This window comes from Trachinotus anak, unplaced genomic scaffold (assembly GCF_046630095.1).
Source record: "Trachinotus anak isolate AG129_WGS33_773 ecotype Australia unplaced genomic scaffold, CSIRO_AGI_Tana_v1 ptg000004l, whole genome shotgun sequence".
Taxonomy (NCBI): Eukaryota; Metazoa; Chordata; class Actinopteri; order Carangiformes; family Carangidae; genus Trachinotus; species Trachinotus anak.
In genome coordinates, this window is record NW_027273855.1 from 17,051,181 (window position 1) to 17,074,575 (window position 23,395).

At 41.1% G+C, this 23,395-nt stretch overlaps 1 protein-coding gene across 1 annotated transcript in view; it reads left to right on the plus strand.

Moving 5' to 3' along the window:
• The first annotated feature begins 843 nt into the window (after positions 1-843).
• The window catches only part of b4galt5 (UDP-Gal:betaGlcNAc beta 1,4- galactosyltransferase, polypeptide 5), a 30,563-nt gene continuing 8,011 nt past the window's right edge, over positions 844-23,395 (plus strand). The window contains exon 1 of the mRNA XM_071476459.1: positions 844-1,364. Coding sequence (XP_071332560.1) covers positions 1,259-1,364 — 106 coding nt within the window. The 5' untranslated portion in view covers positions 844-1,258. The remainder of the gene's footprint in view (positions 1,365-23,395) is intronic.

Consider the following 23,395-nt stretch of genomic DNA (forward strand, 5'->3'; position numbering starts at 1 on the left):
TTCTGCTTTTGTGGGCAAAATAGTAGAAGCATCTATAATGCAATAGTTTACCAGGGCCACAAAAAAACCCCCACATTATTACCATTATTACCTCATGGTATGTAGGCCTAAACCTAAATTGAGTTTCATTGTAAAATTGAAGATAAATGAGCTGGCAATTGAATTATTGCTTTGATTAATCATAAATTGGACCCAGTGAGACAGGAGGAACAACAGAAACTTTGAAGTTGAGAAAGAAATTGTGGCTTCTCAGCCAAACAGATATAGGACCCAGACATATAAGTTGTAAAACCTTAATACTTCTAGTTATCTTATAAAATATCAGAGCATAAAAACTGGTTGTAGGCTAATTATAGGAAACAGATCAGGCTACTTAGCATCATCCTTGGTTAATTAGCTATCGGTAACTGAGACTGCACTTAACCCAGAATGCATGCACAAGTTTACACATTTCTGTGGCATTATAGTTATATGGTAAAACAGATGTAAAAAAAAAAAAAAAAAAAAAAAAAAAAAAAAAAGATTCTGTCCATTCTATCGTTCAGATTCTAGTTTCAGCTCAGTTTTGACTAAATATGTGGTTACAGTATTTTAGCTTTGTCTGGTTGTTAAGCTAAATAGCTAGTTTATAATTTCCATTCATTTTAATTATTTTTTATATCATGCTATATGCGGTAACATTACGACGACGTCGCGAAGGTTGCCAGACTACGTTGCTATGCTCCGAATCTTTGGTCGCCAGGTTACGCCGGTTATCGTGGTGTGAACGTACCAACGTTACGCCCACTTTAGGTGTTGCTCTTTTTCTTTTTTCTTTTTTTTTGCGGAGGGGCAGATCCATTCATAGAGCTGGTAGGCAGGCAAGCAAACCGCTGGGGCGGCCAAACACGACGTAGTGTGTGAGCCAGAGGATGGTTTCTCACTGAAAACACCAGGCCAGGTTAAACCGCGCTGTAATTGTCAGCCGTTTCGTCATCGGCCAAACGCTGAGCTACACCAGAAACCGTCCTTCTCAGGAATGGATTTTGAATGTCTTGACTGAATATTGGAGGTCCCCTCCTCAGCTCGACCTGCCGCGGAAATAGACTGACTTCCTAGTCTCCTCAACGCTGCCGCAGAAAGACCACACTACTCGTCTCATTAAACCCAGAGCGTCCGCGGACTACAGGCATCTGGACTCATCGGAACTGGCTCATCGTCGTTGTCGACACGCAAACGTGCCTGTGTGTGTGTGTGTGTGTTTTTCGCTGCCTGTATAATGCCGACACATTTGCGGTTCCGGAGAAGGTCATTCCTTGGGCTTTTATTCCTTTTTTCACTGTCCACCTCCGCATTGTACTTCATCTACTCCGCCCCCGGAATTGGTAAGTCACCTCAAATCGACGGAATTATTTGAAATGGTCAGACGTTAGGATGAGGTGAGGCTGTTTGTATGGGCTGCTACGTTGTGTGTGACAGCTCGGCTTGCCATGGGGAGTGTAGACAAGCGATGGGGCCATGCGCCTCTGCTGAGCCTAGATCTCTCCCAGTCGATGATGAGACTAAGCTGCATGCCGAAGCTCAATCCTATAATATCCATGCACCTTAACATGGTAATAATAGTGCCACTAATGAGCGTCATAGCGACTATAATCATGCTGGTGTTAGTAGGCCTAACAGCTATGATTATAATACTTATAGTAACGAATGGGGCCACAAGCAAAATATAGATACGTTTTAGCTTTCATTTTCGGGTTCATCGTTGAAATCCATAGACTGGTCAAAGTTGACCCATATCTATGTCACAAACCTCACCCTATCTGACAGGCCAAAAACCCTGTCAGAGGTCACGGCATGAGGCAGAGATTCACAGGCCTGTATTACATTTTTGGTGTCAACCTGAGCATAGAGATCACTTCCCACACTGTTTGCTGCCTGTAAGTCACATGCAGTTGTGTAATATCACATGTCCCGAATCCCTCCTATCATTAATTCATTAATGTGTCCTATCATCCTCTTTTTTTCTCTTTTTTTTGTGTTACTCTTAGTCTCTAATTGAATGTGTGTGTGGACACCTCAGTCTTAATACCTCACTCATCCTCTCTTTGAGGCCTTCTATCCCAGGCCATGGTACGCTCACCCTATCAGCTTAGATATGTAAGGCTAATAATGCTTGCTGTTTTGGTTAGTATCACCTATGTGATGGCCATATATCAATTACTTTATTGTAGGAAAATGGGCAGAGCTTATCTGGATGAATAGCAGTTATTGTAAAACTGGGACTTTAACCTGCCTCTGTCCTTGACTCTGTGCCCACCAGATCTGTAATAACTTTCCATTGGCCCTATTTCAGAACATTGATGAATGTGCAAATGAGCAACAATAACATGGTTGCCTATATATTTATATTTTGGCAGCAGAAGAGGAAAGCTCAAGAGGAAATGTTCGATGAAACGCAGGGTGTAGTTTAATTTGGCTACTTTTACCTTTTTCCTATTTACTGCTTAAGCCAGCATTGCTTGGATATCCTGTTGTGCTTGCTAGTTGAGGTTGGGCTTCCTTGAAACATTGTTATAACGTAAATGCTCCTCTAAAAACAATACACTCTGAGAGGAGACTAGTGTCAGGTTGTCAGAAATAAGTTAAAAACACCTCAATTTCCAACACATTTACAATCAATAGGTAGCAGCTTTTCACTGCCTAAAATGAGAGCCTGTCATTGTTGGAAGATGGAAGGCTGTATGAGTGAAATAGTGTTTATGTCATACAAGTGTAGCTAAAACATCAAAGAGAAAGCTGGTCCTTCTTACTCATCAAAATGGGTATTGATCCATTCACGCTTTTTACCTGCTGTGGACAACTTAATCAATAATTGAATCAATTCTCATATGGAGAACACATTACTGACAGGAATAGCCAGTGTAAGTCCCAATAATGGAGAGCAATGATTCCTCTAAATGTGAAACAATAAATTGTTGAGTAACTCGGGTAAAAATAATCCTTTATTCACTTGTTCACTATTTTTCCAGCTCAGCTATTGATGGTGTCTGGTAACTGACTGAGAGCTGTGCTATACATCCTTCTGGGTGTTGACCGTTGTAGGGCTGTAATGGCCATGTGGCTTACTGGTGGTTAGTTCAGAAACAGAACAACGAAGCAGCACCAGTCCATTAATTATAAATGGTAACCAGGAGCAAGGCGGCTTCTGCTGCTGTTACTAAAAGCTACAGTTTAGTCTTTTACACTTGGGGTGCCTGGGTGAGTTCTAGCAGCAGGTTTACACAGGGAAATCAGGTGGGGGTTGGGAGATGGTGCTTAAAAGTAATAGTTTGTATTTTTTGACATTAGGTGGTATGATTTACTCTCTGGTAGTCATATTGATGCATGGACATTAGCTGAGGTTTCAGCTCCTGTGGTCAGAGTAGCACCAGTGAGCCCGCAGCTTGTCAGATAGACAAACAGTCGTAAATGGATCAAGTTAAAAAATCATTTTAAACCACAATGCAGCATTAGCACTCAATTTAACTATCCCCAATCAGAATACATCATCTCCATAGTGTCTCTGCTTGAATCTCCTCTCAGATTTCTCGCTAATGTGGACATATTCGACAAATGAAACAGACACACAATCAGACATACATGATTCTGCATCCTGTAGTGGGTGTTTAAAAGTATTGAGTACCACTAAGTGTCCACAGTACTACTGAGTACTACTGTTAGCTTGAGCTAATGCCTGTACATCAGTACTACCCTCAATAAGTAAATCTGCCTCTTTAAGTGCAGATGAAGACAGAGATAGTTGTCAGAGTGCAGTTCAAAGATGCTAGTGGATCCTTCATTTTAACCACACTGTAGCTACATTCTCCATAAATTAGCCCATGTAGAGTGTATTAAAAAACAAAACTCTAGCATTCCCCATTCCCATTATTTTCACCCAGCATAAAACATGAGTTGCCATCTTCCTATAGCAATAGACTATACTGTACATCTCATCAAATTCAAATGGGAGTGTGGGTCACAGCTGTCTTACAGCAGCCACACTTTGAATGTGAGCAGTTTTGCTGAAAGGGGTCATATAGGAGGGGGCACTGCAAAGAATTAGCAGAATAATTCAGTAAAAAGAGGAAATAAAAAAAAAAGAGAGGGGCAAGGGGAGGAGGAATGGGAAATGGAGAACGAAGGATGAAAGAGATAAGCCGAGCTCCTTTCCTTCTGCTGGTTTGCACATCGGGGAACCCATCCTGAACACCTGAGTAGGGCTTCCTATGATACCCAGGTGGCTTCAGTGTAGAATGCCCCAATTTCACAGCTTAGTCCATTTTCCTCTCTCTCTCTCTCTCTCCCTCACTGACTGCCCCTATCTCCCTCGCTCACTTTCTCTGACTCCATGTACTCATAGGCAACAACACCCCAGCCTCTATGTTGCCCCTGAGCATGGATGCTGACTGATGCAGGCTGGGGATGCAGGGCACAGCTGGGCCTGATTGCAGCAGTTTATTTAATTAAAACATGAGAGGATCCCACTGGAGCGAGAGCTAGGGAAGACACAGGCTCTATTTATAGGTTTGAACACAGATGCAAACACACACACACACACACACCTCCACATCCGGGGAGAGCAAGGAAGACAAGAAGCCAGGTGCTTCCCTTTCTCTCCAGAGACCAGGCTCATGCTATCATCTGAATGGTGTGTAGGTGGATGGGTGTTAGGCTTGTGCATATTTGTCTGTAATATATCTTGGTGTGTGCCTGATATATTTCTAGGTGTGGCATGCTGACAGCCAGTGCAGAGTCTTGATGGCGTTTTTTCCAAGTTGCATCACAACGTGAAACAATCCAGACACATAACCTTTAAGGAATGTAGAGATCTGCTCATGTTTTCAAGTAGCTTTGAAGCATTGTACATGGTTTGTCAAACAATACAAAGGTGAGGAATGAGTTTTCACCTTTGCTCAACAAGTAACAGCAAGTCACTTGCTCACAGTAATATTAGCTTTTATATACATAGTAATTAGACATTTTTGGCTTTGAAGCAACCTTATGGTACCGTAAGCTCATTATCAGTTTGTTGACACCCACACATTGCCTCATCTCCATGTCATCCTATCCACAGAACTATGATGAGGGCGGAGACTGCCAGTAAGTGCATGTCTCAAAAGAAAATGATAGTCAGTGTCCTTGGATGTAAGCCCATCCCCTTGTCTTACAGCTAGAAAATAATTGTAGATTGCAAGGGTCATGTCTTCAGGCAGGTCTGCTTTATGAACAGGTCTGCTCTCATCATGGTGAGAATAACTAATGATAAACATATTATCTGCTACCCAGTGCAATTTTGCCTGACCCTTATTTTCAGACTTTTGGGAATATACCCCTCTAGTAGAATGATAAATTCAGTGTGAAGACATGAAAGGTGTGTAAAACATGTTATCACATAACAAAAATTTCAAAATATATTTTAGCTGACAAAATTAGTATTGATTTCCACAGATATTTAGAATGGCTCTTCCTAAGTAATGTATAAGCAACCTGTGAAGCTCAGTCTTTGACTGCTAAAGCATCCCATTATGTTCCTGCTCTGCTTTTACAGCTTGCTATGCAATATTTTCAACTCTATCTGTAGTATATGCCTTTTGACTAAAACAGTGAAAGATACTTATTGAAAACTTAAAGAAAAAGAAACAGTTTTATAAATTAGGGGTGGGTCACTAGGGTTAGTACAGCAATTGAATAATGAGCCAGGGGTGCATCTTTCCTTTTGCTAAATGCATTTTAGCTTGGAACCTGTGCTGCCTTCTGGTATTTCAGCCTTTTGCAGTTTATGCCACGTAAAGGTACCTCATAGTACATATATGTATAACTGATGATGGTTGAAAAAAAAATATTTTTAGTATTTTAGGGTTATTGTTCAGTCACATAGATGTTGCAATGCATCACATTTGACTTTCTTGCAGTATATTACAAATCTGTGATGTGAAACAATATCAAGATGCTGTCATGGCATGAGTTATTCTGTGATGCCTGGTCCCACTGTAAAGGTTTTCTGTTAAAATGTATTTAGTTTGAGATTTTAATGTTATATGATGTCTCAGTCTTCCTACCCTGCCTCAAGGGATTTATTTTGGGAGATGGACCATGTTTTTGATTTGTGCTTGCCTACCCTGCCTCTACCATACCTTGTCATCACCTTCATGGCAAAGATATCACAGGCCTCTTCTGTGCTATCACTCTCAGTCCTAATGGCACTGTGCATTTACCTCACCACGACTGGGCAGGCCGCTTTCCATCAACTGTGTTTCAGACAAAGCTGTTTTCTCAGAGCAGTTTTTACATTTCCTTTTGGGCACACCCACCCAGCTGTGTACGAGTGTGAACATATAAGATTGTCCCTCCACCCCTGTGTCTTTTTGTTTGTGCAGCCACTTCCTGCCAAGCAGAATTTGCAGTGTAACAATAGTGGCCTCCTTACCCCAGGAACATTTGAATCCTAATTTGAGTAAAAACTGGCACTTGAGGGAGAGAGGCATTAAAGTGGGAATGTTCTTGTCAAGATCAGACAGATTATGTTTGGTGCTATGCAGTTTTGTGCTTTGCATTAGAGGAAAATGAAAAAGTCGTCATGTAGCCAGCCTTGGCCTAGAGCTGCTGAAGGGCTGTGGGGTTAGGGGAGGGGGGTGTGGTGACCAGGTGAAACTCAGTTGAATGAATATGATTTATGTAGGGAAAATAAACAAACAGGAGTTTGGTGATACTATTGTGCTGACCTTTATTTTACTAAAATTCAACATGGATCCATTTTTATCAGTTGCTTCCCCTATCAATTTTAATGTTCCCCTGTCATTGTGAATGATCCCGGAGGGGGGGGGGGGGGGGGGGGCAGAAGAAGTTGAGAACCACTGGCCAACATCATCACGTGTTTGCGGCAACACTGGCAGGCTTAATGGGAGTAAATCATTAGCTTTGTTGAGGAGGAAGACATAGTGTTTAACTTACTGCACATTGAACTTTTGTTTATGATGCCAGAAGGTTCAGTTAAATCTGCACTGTCAGATAAATAAACAACATTTGCTCTCTACTTTTTACTGTCTGTAATTTGTTTAAGTCTTGTAAAGTTGCTGTTTAAGTTTATACGCAGGAAAAATTATGGCATTGTTAGTGGTGACCATAGTGCTCAGCATTGGCCAGAGTACCAGCACAAATCCACTTACTGTAGTAATAGCGGTGCTTGTGTTTGTGCACTGCAGTGGTGAATGAGTATGTTTGTATTTATGCACGTATGAGTGTAGAAGTGTCCACAGAAAGTACAGGTTGGTGTCAAAGGAAGTACTTGTGCCCATGTGTGCTTGGTGGGTCTGCTGCTTCAGCCATCCATTTCTGGTCCTCAAGGCCCACTGTAGTGCCCCCCCCCCCTTCTGCTGCTTAATTGATCCATCCATTTAGTTCAGTTCAGCCAGCCTCCCAAGGCTAATTTCCAGAGGCTATCTGGATAGCCAGAGTGAAATATTAACTTGGTGCCAAGCTGCCTCAGATAGATTCCATTGTGAATAAACAAGCATGCTACAAATTATACAGCCTCCCTTTTTTAACTTCTGTAGAATTCTTCAGCCAAAGAGAAAACGGAACATCTTGATTTAGTAAAATAAGAATTAAAGGAAAAATAGAAAGCTGGATGCCCAGCAGTTCAATCGCTGAAATTCCTCTGGCTGGAGCACTTGAGATCTGGCTTTTGACATTTTCACTGCAGTTGCTATGGTTCCCTAAGGGCTTGTTCCCATCCAGGACTGACTCCTTTTTATTGTCAAGGCAACCACAGTAACATGCCATCCTTGTTCCCATGATGATCTGTGTGACAACAAATCCCAAGGGACACAGTCATTACAGTTGTCTTGAGACAGAGCCATGGACTGTGTCTTTGTCTAGAAAATCTGTACGCTGTAAACAGGTCATTACAAGTAGTATAAATAACTTCAAAGAATGCCAGATTTTTCTTGCTCTTTACCGCTGACAGGTCAGAACAACACTTGCCACGTTATTTAAATAAACACGTCAAAATTGTTATTTCTGCTTCCGCCTAGACCTTTTACACTTGCGTAAATCTGCCTGCTGAAGCAGTCTGTTATGACGCTGTATTGTAAATGTGAGTGCACAGTCTAAGGACATGTGTCTCTAAATACTCTATTAACAAAGGAATTTAGTTAAACATCAATAGAGTGGGAGTTCATTGCACCCTGTGAGTCAGAGTCACAAGCTTAAAACCTTTCATTGACCGCATGGTGCCCTACCTGCTATCCCCTATCATAAACACACACACACCTACTGTACACTCCAAATATGGTTTACTAGAATATGCAGGAGCGCTGAGGGCCTCCCTAAAAAAAGGCACATGGATTATGTAACTGTTTTGATTGTGACACTGTACAATCTAAAACATCCTGTCCTCTGTTACTGCAGCATAAAAGAGACACTAAATTCTTGATTTTGTCTGTACACCTGGATTTAGCCAATGTTTTCAAGACAATTCAGTGTGTATTTGTGGATCTTTGTAAATGCCTTAGCCAATGGCAGGAAAGAAGAGATTAGTCTGATCTCAAATGTGATATGTACAGATCCACTGAGGATCAGCTTTGAACCAATGCTTTTGACCAGTTAGTGCAGATGCATTATAATATTTACTTGGTTACTTTGTTATAAACTTTATGTGAGTCTCTTGTTTATAGTGGATGTTTCTGCATCACTGCTGTACTTCACAGTATAGTACTTTAAACTTAAAGACAAACCTTATGAACATTTGTCTGGGTATTAGGGTTGGGCCATATGTGAAAATGTTCCAACCAGCCACTGTCAGTCCAACAACCAGTGATATATTCACACAGGTGTGTATAGTCTGTTTGAATAAATTTGCCTTGACGTTATCCTCTGTCATCCATCTGTCATCTGTGAAAATCTAATTTTACTGAAACATTACATGTTATCGGTTACTATTCTTCAATTAAACCTAATAAAAAACACCTTGAGACCTTTTGATAACCAGTAAACTGTAAAGACAGGCTTTCTCATAGCTGATATATTTATCCAATCACCCAGCCCTAGTGGGTTTGTCTCATTTTACTGAAGAAGCAGCGTCCAATTTATGAGTAACAGCCAGCTTTGTTTTTCCCGGTACACACTGAAATATGATTAATTCATTGATTTGGCCTGCCTCATCGATGAAATAGGCTCTCCTTTATGGAAAATTCTAGACACTGTGTACACAGTGATCAAAGTGCTTCCAGATATTTCAGCTGTTAATGTTGCTGTGTTTATTGAAGGTATTTCTAATATTGTTGTTTGAATAGTCAACCACATCAATCCTCTTACAGCCTGTTAATTAACAAAAAAAGGTACAATGCAGGCACATTACTCCATGAGTTCTCTATCCTTTTGGCTTTTTACCAGCTAATGTGATAATTCTGTGGCATGGACAGGCAAAGTGTTGAACCACTTCCCTTCTCAGTTTAATAAATTCTTATAGCACATGAGTGAAAAGTAGTCATAAATTTTTATAGCAGAAGTATGTTTTTTCAACCATCTTTTTGTGATTCCTGTTTGATTCTCAACCTCCAAGTTGAGAATTGCATCATTACTTCATTTATTTTACTTCTGATAGTTGTGTGTTTACTAGCTCATTAGGGTATTGATTGTACAGATGTTCACGCTAAAAAGTCCTCAGACCCTATGTAGCAAGAGTTTCCCACAGATTGAATTAGCTTCTTCAATTTTTAAACTGTATATAACCCCAGCTTCCTGCTATCTAAGTTTCTGTTCCTACTGTAACTGGGATTGAAGTGTGTTTGGCCTACCAGTAGAAAGACATGGCAACCATAGGGGATCGAGAAGTGATCCCTATGCACATAGCAACGCTACTCTTATGTCTTATACTGTTGTCTGTAAAATGACCCATGTCCAGCCCCTATAGTCTGGATATTTGACCGCAGACAGATGGCGGAGCTGAGAGCAGTAGAGGTGAGGAGTGGCAGTGTATTAGCGTTAAGATGGAGAGTTGTGAGTCATTTCAGAGGCAGACTGAAGGTCTTGTGTTGAGGCACTAATCATTTATGTAACCTAATCATCCATCAGGAGAATCCCAGTCTTTGTTGACCTGGTCTGGGCCTCCCTTTGTTATTGACACTGTTACCATGGTTACTTTGGTCATGTGTTTGAGGGCAGTCAAACTATAACTTGTGACGAGCTGCTGCACAGCAGTGATGTTGCCAGAGAGGCTTAATCCAAAAGGCAACGTTGGTAACAATGTAGATGATGGGTGGAGTGATGCTTATAGGGATCAGGACTGCTCCTGTTTTAAGGTTTGCCCGCAATAAATGCTTAATGAAAGCAAGTGTAGACTGTCTAAACTTTACCTCTGGCCAGGTGTTTATAGCCTGTTGTTTTCCATAGAGATCTCATATTTTTGCATATCTACAATTAATTCAATGAGTGCTGAGTACATTCAGAAAATATTTAGGCTTAAATTTTCCCTTCATCAATCTTCACTCAATCATACTTGATTGCTCTAATTCCACCTGCTGTCCATACTGGCCATGCAGGTATCCCTTCCAGATTTTAATGTTCTTGTTCCTTGGAAAAATACTTTTGAAACTTCAAAAACTCCAAATCAAAATTAGATCTTTTGGGTTAGTTTCTCTTGTAGTATGTAATTCCCTTGTTGTCGACAGAGTTTCCTGTTGTAGCCACAGAGGAGGGAGTGTAACGCAAAAGGAATTTCCTTCTCAAAAGACTAGTACTTTGTAAAATCTTCTTGATTTGGCTATACCAGTCTTCTGAAGCTTTGTATTTACTTCTATAGGTGCCATAAAACAAAGACTGTGGGTTTTGTCCGCCATGTCTTAGATTGGAATCACATTCAAAAGGGCTCTCTTCAGGGTCAGTATGGAAAATAGGAATGGTTACAGTGACCGATGACGCTTTAAATATGAGGATGTTATTATTGTTTTCCTTCAGCGTTAAACTATTTATTCACACTCAATGGCATGAGACTCAAATACCTGTTGGATAGGTACTACACTGTCGGACAGTGGGAGAATAGAATTGAATAGAATGCACAATAGTGCAATGCAATTTAAATTTCTACTTCTGAGTAGTGCAATAAAATACAACTAGGAATCTTTAAATAGTTTCAGCCCTGATGTACACACAGCATAATTAAAGAAATTGCATTACACAGAAGCTGATGGTCATTGAATATCTGAAATATTATACCTATTGCCTTGCTACAACCTTTCTGGATGTCTGAACAGTCAAGTGTTTGCCAGCAAAGTGAAAGAAAATCCATTTCTGGAAATCCAGGAACAGTTAGCTAAATGTTGGTTGCAGAAAAATTCCCCAGGAATCTAATTGTAATGTAATCATAATTTGAAACCATGTGACAAATATCCACGATCTTTCAGACATGGAATATGATCTCTTTGTCATATTTCTTAACTGTTTTTATGTATTTATGTATTTTTAAACCAAATAAATACACAAGAACAAGGCTATGACCAAAAATAGCACTGTATAAACGTAGGGGCTATGCTGGTGTGGTTGTGTTGGTGTGACTACAGTGTGCAATAGCCTACTAACCACTCAATCCAGACTGAAGTTTTACCAGATGCCAAGACACTGCACAGCAGATTCTACTCTTTAGTTAAGTTATCACAGCAGCTTCTGTATAAGGCATGCAGACAGTGCAATGGTAGTACATGCTACAATGTCCTCTACCTGCATTGGGAGCTTACGCCTATTCAACTGGGCTCTGTAGCCTTCTGCTGGATGACACTGCATGCCCTTTTTGTGCTGTTGTTACTGCTGTTGTCCCTTTTAAAATTACTACATATATTTGAAGCACCACCTAACTGATGCTGTGAATGTCATGATGTTGCCCTCTACCACACACATGCCTTATTCTCAGGTATCCAGAGTAACACTTTAAGGTGGCCATAGCAGCAAATGCAAACAATTAGCAGAGAACCTATGCTGGAGCTTTGATAGAAGGCTCCTCTAATGGAACCTCAGGAGGGCAGCTTAGTTGATTAACAAAGCACAGCCGTGGCTGGAGCTGATTTACAGCCACTGTATAATGATAGCACAAATTGAATGAGTGCTAATTACCAGTTGCTTTTATATTATACTTGGCTGTGGCCACTAAGAGTAGAAGCTACAAGCTGAAGTGACAAGATGAGAAACTATTCATTAGATCTTCAGTTAGAGTTAGCTCAAACAGCTCGAGCTGCACAAAATAATTTTAATAGTTCTTAAATGGCGATTAGATGTTGAGAAACCTCAATTCATTTCTAAAGGCTTCCAACAGGCTAGATTAAGTGTTTATTTTTCCTGTATCATTTTCTGAGTCTGAAATACCCTCTTCGGCTTTTGACTCTTTGACTTTGAATGTCACTTTAAGAGAGACTAGCATTTCCTGTTTTTTTTTTCAATAGAATCAGTGTCATAACCTGGATTCACGTGGGCAGAAATGAATTGATTTGTACCTTAACTTTGAACTTCCTTAATCAGTTTACTGCCACTATGAGTTATGCACCAACTGCAGCTACCAAGCTTTCACAATTTGTTAATATTTCTTTTTCAGCGACTACACACATAAGTATTTAATACATTCAGTATAATACAACACAGTGCTGGGATGCATAGCTTATACTATTTAGCTTATACCATTTACACTGCACAATTTACTTAGTCCTTATCTTGCGATTGTTGATCTAGTGATGAGCCAATTGATGTACTTAGTGTAATAGAGAAGAAGGATTTAAGTACAACAGCCCCTGTACAAATTACATATTTTGTTGATTTTTGAAGTGAAAAAAGTAGATACCATAAAACTTCAATTAGAAGCCGAGTCCCAATTAAACACCATTCCCTTTTACTGGCCTGGTGTGGCTGCACATTTTGTCAAATAAACACGGGTCTCAATTAGACGCCCAATTCTTTGGAAGTATTATTTTGTATATGTATGTATTTTTACACACAGTCTATGGTATAGTCGCGAGAGTGAACAATCCTTATGTTCAAAAACCATGGGGACAAAAGGAAAAAGGTGTGACATGAAATATAAACTGTCAGTAATCAAATTTGCTCATGCAAATTAAGGTTTAAATAACTATGGTAACCTTCGGCTTTCATTCTTTCTAAGGTAGGCTACCTGTGATATAGTCTATAGTCTATAGTCTCTCTCTCTCTCTCTCTCTCTCTCTCTCTGTCTCTGTCTCTGTCTCTGTGTGTGTGTCTCTCTGTGCTGGCCTTCAGAGCTAGATCAAATGAATGATTCGTAATATGTTATTTGATAGCCTGGTAATATTTACAAGATTGATATTCATACTGGTTTAATTAATCAATTTCATAGTATTTCCTATCTATGCTGCACAAGTTTTCTGTGAAAGGAATTAAAGGCCTGTCCCATGTAGACGCCTGTCACAAATATAGGCTGGCTGAATTCAGTGTCTGAAGCACATCTGGGCTATTAATTTAGTTTTATGGTACTTCGCCTGCAGCCAACAGAAATGAAAAATGGCATTTGCAAAATATTGGGCACCCTCCTACTTTTGAAGCTTTAGAACTTCATTAACTCGTTACACCTTAACTGACCCATGAGGACTTGTAAGGCAGGTGATGAACTGTCAGCTGATGATGGATAGATAGAGCTGATAAATTCTCAGACTCTTCTCCATATGTGTGGTTTTTCTGCATCCTGCTCATCTGTATGTAGCTGCGGTGGCGGTGTGCTATACTAGCCCATTTGTTCAGTCAACAGGAGTAACCTCCAGCTGTGAGGAGACCTCATCTTTCTGCTGGGGGCGGGGATAGGAAAATAGAGCAAGCAGGAGAAAATAGGCAGAGGCGGTATGATATATGTGACTGTGTGTGGCGGGTGTTCTGAGGAACTTGTGTGTTTGTGTGCGTGTCCGTACCTGTCTATGCATTTCCTCTGTACACCAGGTTCACTCCAATGACACAAGAATGCTCTGGACAGCCGCCAAATTTAAAAGCAGGCGGAAATGGGCTGGCAGAAGGGAGCGTAGAGGGCACTGCAGAAATGAATCACTACTCACCAGGCCAGCAACCAACTGTCACTTAGTGGACGCCCGTTGACTGGGACAGGACTTATTGTGCAGTAGTTGTTACATAGTATTAGTTCAAGGGAGTTAACTGGTTTCACCACGACTGCACATATTGTGTAAATTCATGTAGTAATAAGCACTATTTATTTTTGAAATCTTAGCTTGTGAAAGGATGAGACAGGGCTGGGTTAGCAAATTAAGTCTTAGGTAACAGAGAGAATAAAAAACTGTGGAGAGAGATGAAACAGAGAGGACACAAGAAGAGACTGAAATGAATCCTGAGTTGATTTAATGACCTGCAGTGTAGTTGCATTTGGCAGGAGCTGCTCAGAGTTAAAGGGCAATGTAACCTGCAGTTTCTGTCCTACTCCAAACTCTCCACTATAAAAACTCCACTATAAAAAAAAAATGCAATCAAATAGGCATGTGGAGCAGCAGTGGGAAAGAGAGAGAAGGCAGGAGAGAAAGAGGGTGGGTGGGGGTGACGGCGGGGGTTCACCACCACCGGCAGGCACACTTATCACAGCAGCCAAGAGCCACTGGAAAACCATCCAACAGACTAGACGAGCTCCAAGACGTAGAGCCTTGTTGTTCCTCACCAGTGTTCCTGCATGCACCTGTCTCTGTCTGCTCTGTGAAGTTTGAATGCTGGAGATTTCGATTACTTCAGCGGCTGCAGATCATGCAAAACAAAACCTGAAAGCAATGACCCTCTATGAGTAATTATGTTTTTCACCCTCAGCTTTACTCATCCCCACAGAACTGGGAATGCCTCTACAAGGAAATAAAAAGTGAATGAAGCTCTGATGGGCGCATACTTTTGTAACCTGCAGTGGAAACAATTTGTGAAAACAACAGTGATGTATCATCTTTCGAGATGATAAGGCAAACTTGTAAGCAGTTGCCTAATTACACATCCAAACAGTTACCAAGTAACATTACCAGTCGTTTAGAGTTGTGCTTCTCACCACCTGGTGACTGTAAATCCAATATTCATTCTACTTTTAGCTCCATTTTTGCTCTCTACCAACTCCCAGGGAAAATATATTCACCTGTCTAGCTTATAAATGCTCCACTATGTTCACCAGCTAGGTGCTAATGGTGTCTGTCTGCTGTGTGGTGCTTTGCAGATAGTGTGCAGTGGCCGAAGTGGTGAGAGTGAACCAAAACAGTTGTGGGTCCGATTGGCTACACAATGATCTAAAATGCTCTCTGTAAAGCTGATGATGATAATTGTCTGTAGGCTGCAGGTTCATCAGTACAAGCGACCTTATTCACATTGTCATTTCATACAGTTATTATAAAAAAATATTGATTATAGCCATTTAAATCTTGAAACAATGTATTTTGATGTAGCAGCTGCAACAGTTGCATAACAGAGGCAGATCATAGTATGATCATCTACTCTAGCAGATGACACCCTGATAGCACCCAGAGAGCACCTCAGCCAAAAAGATGTTCTATTTTTTTTCATTATTCAGTATCAATATTTGGCGTGACCACCCTTTGCCTTTTAAAAAAGCACTAATTCTCCCAGGTACACCTGCACACAATTTTTCAAGGTACTTGGCAGGTGGGTTGTTCCAGACTGACTCCATGATGCTGAGATCAGGGCTCTATGGGGGCTAGACCATCTGCGGGAGGACTCCTTGTTCTTATGGTCGGTGAAGGTGGTTTTCCATGACTTTAGCTGTATGTTTGAGGGTCACTGTCATGCTGCAGAATGAATCTTCCTCAAGCTCACACACATACATATACACAATATGTCTGTCTCCCACTCTCATCTCCCATCTCTCACTTTCCCGCCCTCAGATCTGTTTTCCAGTATTTGCTTGCAGCAGAGTGAAAACAAGGGGTCCTGGCACCACTGTGTCGTTTATGTAATTCTCCTCGCAGCGTCTGGTCCCTGTGTTTCTCTGCCATGTAGTAGCTCGGCAGACACACTGACTCAAGGGAGGGTCACACATGCACAGAAACAGGCGGGATATGCGCACACACACACACACACACACACACACACACACACACACACACACATTGGACAGCAGAGCAGATGGAGGGGCAGAGTGACTAGTGCAAGACCAAAAATGAACTCAAACTAGACCCCATGCTGTCCCTGCTGGCATGTGTTGGTGTGGGCTGTGTCTATGTGTGATATGCTGTTGGGCAAGTTTTTTATCTCCCGCTATACATCTTCCATTACGTGGAGTTTCCGATTACACTGCACATCATGGCACATTATATCACTATTCTAAATACCATTCTAAATGTATGTTACCAGCTCCACCTTGTCTTCTATCTTTGGTAGTTGGAAGCGTCAGCGGGAACAGTGCAACAGTCTTCACGGTAACAAGTGCAACACTGCATTTTCTCAGCTAAGAACATGTAGTCTGTTTTCTCTGTGTCTGGAGGTTAATCAATCGATTAGTGTTATTGATTAACCAGGGCAGTTCAAAACAGCCTTAAAGCTGAGAGGTTAAGGAAGACGGAAATCTCTGTAAGGAGGCTGAGTTAGACAAACAGTACACTGCAAAGAGCTGTTAAACCGTAAGCATATTCTGGCTTCCTTCCTTTTTTTAACTGGAAGCTGCTCTGCCCATACCCAAGAATAACTAGGTAAAGTAGGGCTAAGTATAATGCTGCTGAGAAGTGACCACCAGTTAGCTATTACCGCAACACCATGTTTGCACCCCATCATGCATTTCAAAAGAATTGAATCAGTAGAGCTGATACAAAGAAGTACATGTTATCAGACTTTTTGTAGGCGATTAAATCTATTGTGCATATTCTCATGAGCTCTTCTGACTTGGAGCCTGCAGCATCACCAGCATCAGTTTTTCAGTTGTAGTAGTGGTTTTGGTCATTCAGACATAGGCCTCAAATACAGAACAAGTCGGACAGACAGAACATGTCTGTTGCCTGGCACCACAGCACCTGGCATTTGCAAAGGATAGTTTTATTTTTACACATTAGAATTACCAGCAATACTTTATTTGACTATTTTGACTATCTCAATACATATCTACATGAAGTTGTCACATGAAAACAATGTCTACTTTTACATACCTAAATGCATGTTCTGTTTGTTCCCAGAAAATTCTGGAGGCTCAGTGGATGAAACTAACACGTTATACCTAAAAAGGGTTTTTTAATGTTTTGCAATGCGTTGACATTTTTCTTACTTTGCACACTAACAAATTTTTAATCTATTTTTTCACAACAGTGTGGAAGTTAGGTTGCAATCACTTTGTAGCGGCACAATGAACCTAAACTATTACTAAGGTGTTTTCATGTGCACAAAAGCAGCCCTCCATCACCGTTACGCCTGCAGGCTCATGCCGACCTTTGGCAGTGGCAAGCCTGAAGAATGTGGCCCTAGATTATGTAATCATTCTATTATCTGAAATCTCACCCTTGCACATGGATAAAATGTGAAAAAGTAGAAGCACAGTGTTTCAGGACAATGTGGTGTCTGTGTGTTTGTGGATGTGCAGTGACTACTTTGTAGAAGCCCCTTTGACAGCCTCTTCTCTTTTCTGTTAAGCTTTGCACACCTGGATTTGGGCAGTTTATCACATTCTTCCTGGCAGATCCCCTCAGGGTCTGTCACATTAGACTGGGAGTGTCTGTGAGCTGCCACACATCAGGTCTCTCCATAGATACTCTATGGGTCAAAGTCTGGGCTTTGGCTGGGCCACTCAAAGATGGTCTGCAAAATTTATCCATTTAAAATAAAATCTGCAAGAGAATAAGGTCTGCAGAAGGTAAAAAGTCGAAATACTTTCTGAAACCACTATATCTGTGCAAATGTATGAACATCTGGGTTTGTGTGTGCTTGGTTCCCTTCTGCTTGTGGTTTGAAGCAACAAAAAGCAGCATGGAGATGAATAGCAGCTTACAGCGTGTAGTGTAACTCATGAAGAGTTTAGGGAAGTCCCTAGATTTCTAAATGCTGGTTTGTTCAGGGTTTTGTTCATTCTTTTCCCTTATTGACACATGGGGATGCTCTTGCACATACATTCGCTTTGATATCACATGGGTGCTTTTCTTGTCTGTGTTTCAGAAAAATGGTGAAATAAAATTGATAAATCAAAGAAAATAGCATACATCGGTCATAAGTATTTACTATACTATTAAAAACCTGATATTTTCCTTGAAGGAGATTTTTTAAAAATCATTGTTTGTACAGGTCTCTCACAGGTAGAAGTTTTGCACAGAGTGGAGAAAAGCAATGAAGAGCAAGACTTGGAAGAGAGATGACAGCTGAACGAGTGAATCAATGAAACTGACTGTGGGAGAGGAAGTGTGGCGCAAGCATGACGGGAATAAAAGTGGCTTCGATGCTCTCAGGAAACGAGCTGCATGCCAGAGCCTATGATGAGTGCTGACATCATTTTTGTTGCAGTAAATGAGGAGTACTCAGCCTGTCAAAAAGACATCTGCTCTGAGAAGCTTTTTTCCTTAGTGTCTTTTTTTTTTTTTTAGTGACAGTTTTTCCTGTCATGGACTCTTGCTTTCTCCATCTTCTGTATTTGAGTCATTCCTGAATTCCTCTGCACATGATGAGGATTCTGGTTAATGCAGTCATGATGGTTTTCCTGTAATTGTATTTCCACACACACTGTTATTTTCAGGCAGTTTGGGTGTGGTATGAAAGGGGCTCTGTGTGTATGTGTGTGTGTGTGCGCGCTCTCACATGTGCCTGTGTATACAGTGCAACTGTGGGTTTAGACGAAGCCTCATGATCTACTTATGACTTAGTGTCATGTGACCACAACTAGCACTGGACAAATATTGTCCTCATTTTCAGCTGCAACTGCTCAAGTTCATGTTTGTTAGTCTGCAAGTTAACAATCAGAAAACCCAACTCCTGCCACAAACCTCTCTTGGCAGAAGTTTAGTATGCTGCCTCTAATAGGTCCACCCTCCCTCTTTTCCTTGCTTCTGACCTCCTCTCCTTCCTTCCTGTGGAAGGAGAGTAGTGTGGCCAGATCTTGACAGATGATCTGATTCATGCCTGTAATAATAAGCCAATCCGTAGTACGTGTGAGTGTGACCTTACCATCAACTAATTGGGAGTATCACATGACAAACGAAGCGAAAGAGAGACTTTCCATCTGTTGTAAAAACTGCAGGCTAAACAGTCAGTTGGCAGTTAAGGAACACCGGGTTAAAACCAACGCTGTCTATTACAACAGTCCTGTAATAATGTCCTCCTTCATGGAGGTCATAATGTTCAGTCTGTATCGAAACTGTATTAAAGAAGTGTTGATTCAACTTTATCGTAATTTTGGAGGCTGCAGTTTGAGGTGCTGTTGAATTGTATTGCTATATGTAGACAGGTGTTTCTGTTATTTTGTCCACTCCATTCATATCAAAGAGGTTAGGCTAAATAACAGAAAAGTTGTCCTATTTACAGTGCTAGACAGATCATGTAGAGGAAAAGGGTGTCAAGAATCTTGACTAAGTCTAAGTCCATGTTTTATTATTGGTGAACTATTTTAAGTTCACTAATTCATTTAATTCATTTTTAGTGCATTAGGGAATTATTAAGTGAACTTTGCACAAGGTATTAGAGTTGTGGCAACTCTGGCATGAGAGTTGTCCATTTTGAGAATGTGTAACCATCTTTTTTCTTCTAATCTTTTACCTTTTGTCTTTTTCTTTAGAGGACTATCAGTCTGATCTAAATAAAATGAATTGAGTTGCTTCTTTACCAGCATTTATATAGTTGTGATCCCAGTGTGACGGTAAATGAGCTTTGTGAAAACGGTTCAGTCACACCACATAGCAGCACTTTGTTCCTCTGCATTGATGTGTATATTTTTGTCAACCAATTAGGATACATGAAGTTTATGCCTTTGCATGTATGTGTCTCTCGAGCTGGGCACAGAAAGGCCTCTTGGGAAAGCATTACGAATTGCTGCTTACATAACCTTAAGTTACCCATGACAACAGGAATGGGTGGGGGGGGGTAGGAGCTAGCAAGATATAAAGAGAAAGCAGAGGGAAAGATAAATAAAGACCAAGATAAGAGACAGTGAGTGAGAGTGAACACATAAATGAAAAAGGGAAGTGAGAAGTCCCACCATAGAGATCTTTTTTCCATGAGAGTGCAAGATGAGATAAATTAAGCACTTTGTCTGACGTAGTTACTTCTCTTCCTGTCAACCGGAAATATGTAAGAATGATGGATCCAATGGTACCAAAACAAGAGCGGAAATGGCATCTAATCAGTAAAATACATATTTATAGATAACGTAGGTGTGCAGGTTTCCTCACTTGGTATAGCTTTGAAGGTCGGGGGGGGGGGGGTTGAAAGGGAATCTATTAACAGTACTGTGGATTTACACACAGTGCTGGTCTTTTATCTAAATACTCGTGAACTAAGACTCTAGGATGATGTTCCCTGAGGTTTCACTCAGTATTTCAACAAAATAATCCCCTAAGAATAAGAATTGCTTTAGCTCATGAGTATTTTGTGAAAATACTCAGATGAACTCAGCCAGTCTTTAGGGATCAGTGTTTGACTCTGAAATGCTCTATATGCTCTCTGTTAGAAAGGAGTCAAACAGAGGAAGAGAGTGTTTGGGTTGAGTGTTTGGTGGAGGTAAGAGGGTGTGGTTTTGATTGACTGATGTTGGCATGTAAACAGGAAGTCTTCATCTGACTATCAAACTAACTCACTTACTACATTCTTCTCTCAGAACTGACTCTGTGTCTGTGCAGAAAACAAAACACTTTTACAGTGGTTTATTTTCACAATGGTAGCTAAAGAGACACCATATTACAGACGAGATTGTGTTGCGCATTCATTGCTTCATGAAGGAGTTTGTTTGTACAGATGAGATTAAAATGACAACTGCAGATTTTTAATTCAATAATTTTTTAAGTCATTAAGGAAAAATGTGTTTTTTCTGTACGGTAATACATGGATTTGCCCACGGTGTGTGTGTGTGTGTGTGTGTGTGTGTGTGTGTGTGTGTGTGTGTGTGTGTGTGTGTGTGTGTGTGTGTGTGTGTGTGTGTGTGTGTGTGCATTGACTAGAAGGCTGCTCTGTGTGTGCGTGCGTGCGTGCATGCATGCATGCGTGTGTATTGATCCACCATAGCCTCAGGGTTTCTTGGCATCACTTGAGGGTCAAAGGAGGTAATAACACGCTTATCCCTTCAGTTGGGATCCAATAATCGTTCAAAAAGAACACACATATTTCATGTGCTAAAAAAAAGTCAGAAATCTACAACCCTCATCCCCATCTCATTCCAATCCTAAATATCCTCAATAGATCAATACACTCAAATTACAACAGCTGTTCCAGTTAATTGTGAGGGATTTAGTGCTAATGTTTTGAGTAATTGCCTGTTTACTTTCCAATAAGGTATTGCAGTGGGCTACTTAATCACATATGGCCAATTTACAGCATTACATTACTGATAGTGTCATTATTCGGCTTTTAAAGTCACATAATACACATTCAGCATTCACTGATGAATTGTGTATTCGTGTCCATAGTGCCCTACTTCCTGCTTGTCTTAATTTATGTGTGAGTCTGTGGGTGTCACTGATATGCAGTGGCAGTAAAAATGACCTTTTCTAAGAGTGACAGCTTTACACCCGCAAAGCAATGATTCTATGTACTGTGTGTATGGTGTGTGTTCTTGTCTATGCAGAAACCATTTCTGCTGGGGGACTGCCTTTCAGCTCTTATCAGGGAGCTAGCAGAACGGGACCGATCACCTCCCACTGCTGAGCTATCAATGTGCAGTTAATTGCCTTTCAGAGGCAAAGCGGGGGGGGTTGGTGGTTGGGTTTTTTTTGTTTGTTTTTTTTTTTGCTTGTTTGTTGGCTTTTTCCTTTTCCGATTAACCTCAGTTACAGTCGGGTATGGTGGAGGATCTGTGCCTGGAATTGTCCCAGTGAGCCTGCAATCCATCATTCAGATTGTTTCCTTAAACGAGAGGAACAAACTGACTTGACAGAAAGTGATACAAACCACATCACACAGAGACAGCAGCACAGAGAGATGAAGAGGGCAGATAGAGGGAAGGGCAGATAAGTGGAAAGATGGAGGGATGTGGGAGAGAGAGAGAGAGAGAAAGAGGGAGAGGTGGGCCGGGCTTGGCATGCGGACAGTGAGAGCTATAGAGGACAAGGTCGTTCAAGGTCTCTTGTCATGCTTCATGGGTTACAGTGGGGGTTTGTGATAGGTTGAGAAGCAGGGGGTGGGGGGCGGGGGGCTCTCTCTGGTCTACATGTGTATCATGTAGTTGTGTCTAAATGCAACATCCTTTGTTGGTGTCAGAATGCTGTGTGTGTGTGTGTGTGTGCGTGCGTGCGTGTCTGCCCGCCCCCTTGCTTATATGTTCACTCATGGCCTTGTGTTGTAGCCTCATACGTTAGCTTCCTCTAAACTCCAGTTCCCTCGTGTCTAATTGCATTTGTCACAGTTTGTAGCCTTGAATACCTCGGCACTAACCATGACTCCAGTCTATACAGTGCTGGTTTGTTGAGAGAGGAACTGTATGCCAACTGCTTTCTATACAGTAGGTCAAGTGTTCCCTATTCTCCATCCCTGTGCTTGAAGACTTGTGGCAACGTGACCCTTGATAAGTGACGTTTTCAGCAGAGACCAAAAAACACATTTCAGGGAAGAGATCCCAGTTTGCTTCACTCTGCGGGCGTTGAAGCAGTTCAGTGTGGTACTAAACACATGTGTTCGGCCAATATGTACCATAGATTTATCCTGGTAGGGATATGTATAGATAATAGCTCTATACATTTAAAAGACATGAGAGGGAGATACCAACAGGTCAAAATATGTTGGTGCCTGCAGGACTGGATCACACTCCAGAAGCCCCTTAGCATTTTTCCATCATATGGCGCCTCAGAAAAGCATCAATGAGCCTGTGTGTGTGTGTGTGTGTGTGTGGATTTGTGCAGTATGTAGACATGTGTGTTGATCTACTTCTGTGTGTACCCCATGTTCTTGTTTTCTTGTTCTTGTTATTATCATCATTATTATTGTTATTATTATCCTTTGCATATTATCTCCAGCTGCACTGTAATATTTGCGTGTTGCAGAAGTAAAATGAGAACATTGATTTCAGTTACCGCTTAGCCACTAGTCTCTAGTCCTGCAAGCCAGGCAGTTTGTATAAAACAAGATGAATGTGATGGAAACTGTAATAGAATTACTAGAGACAAATCACATCCCGTAGATTTCTAGCTCAGCAGTCTCACACACACGCACAGTAACACATACACAGACACACGTCTGCATGCGTTCGTAGATGGCTGTGGATCATATTGGC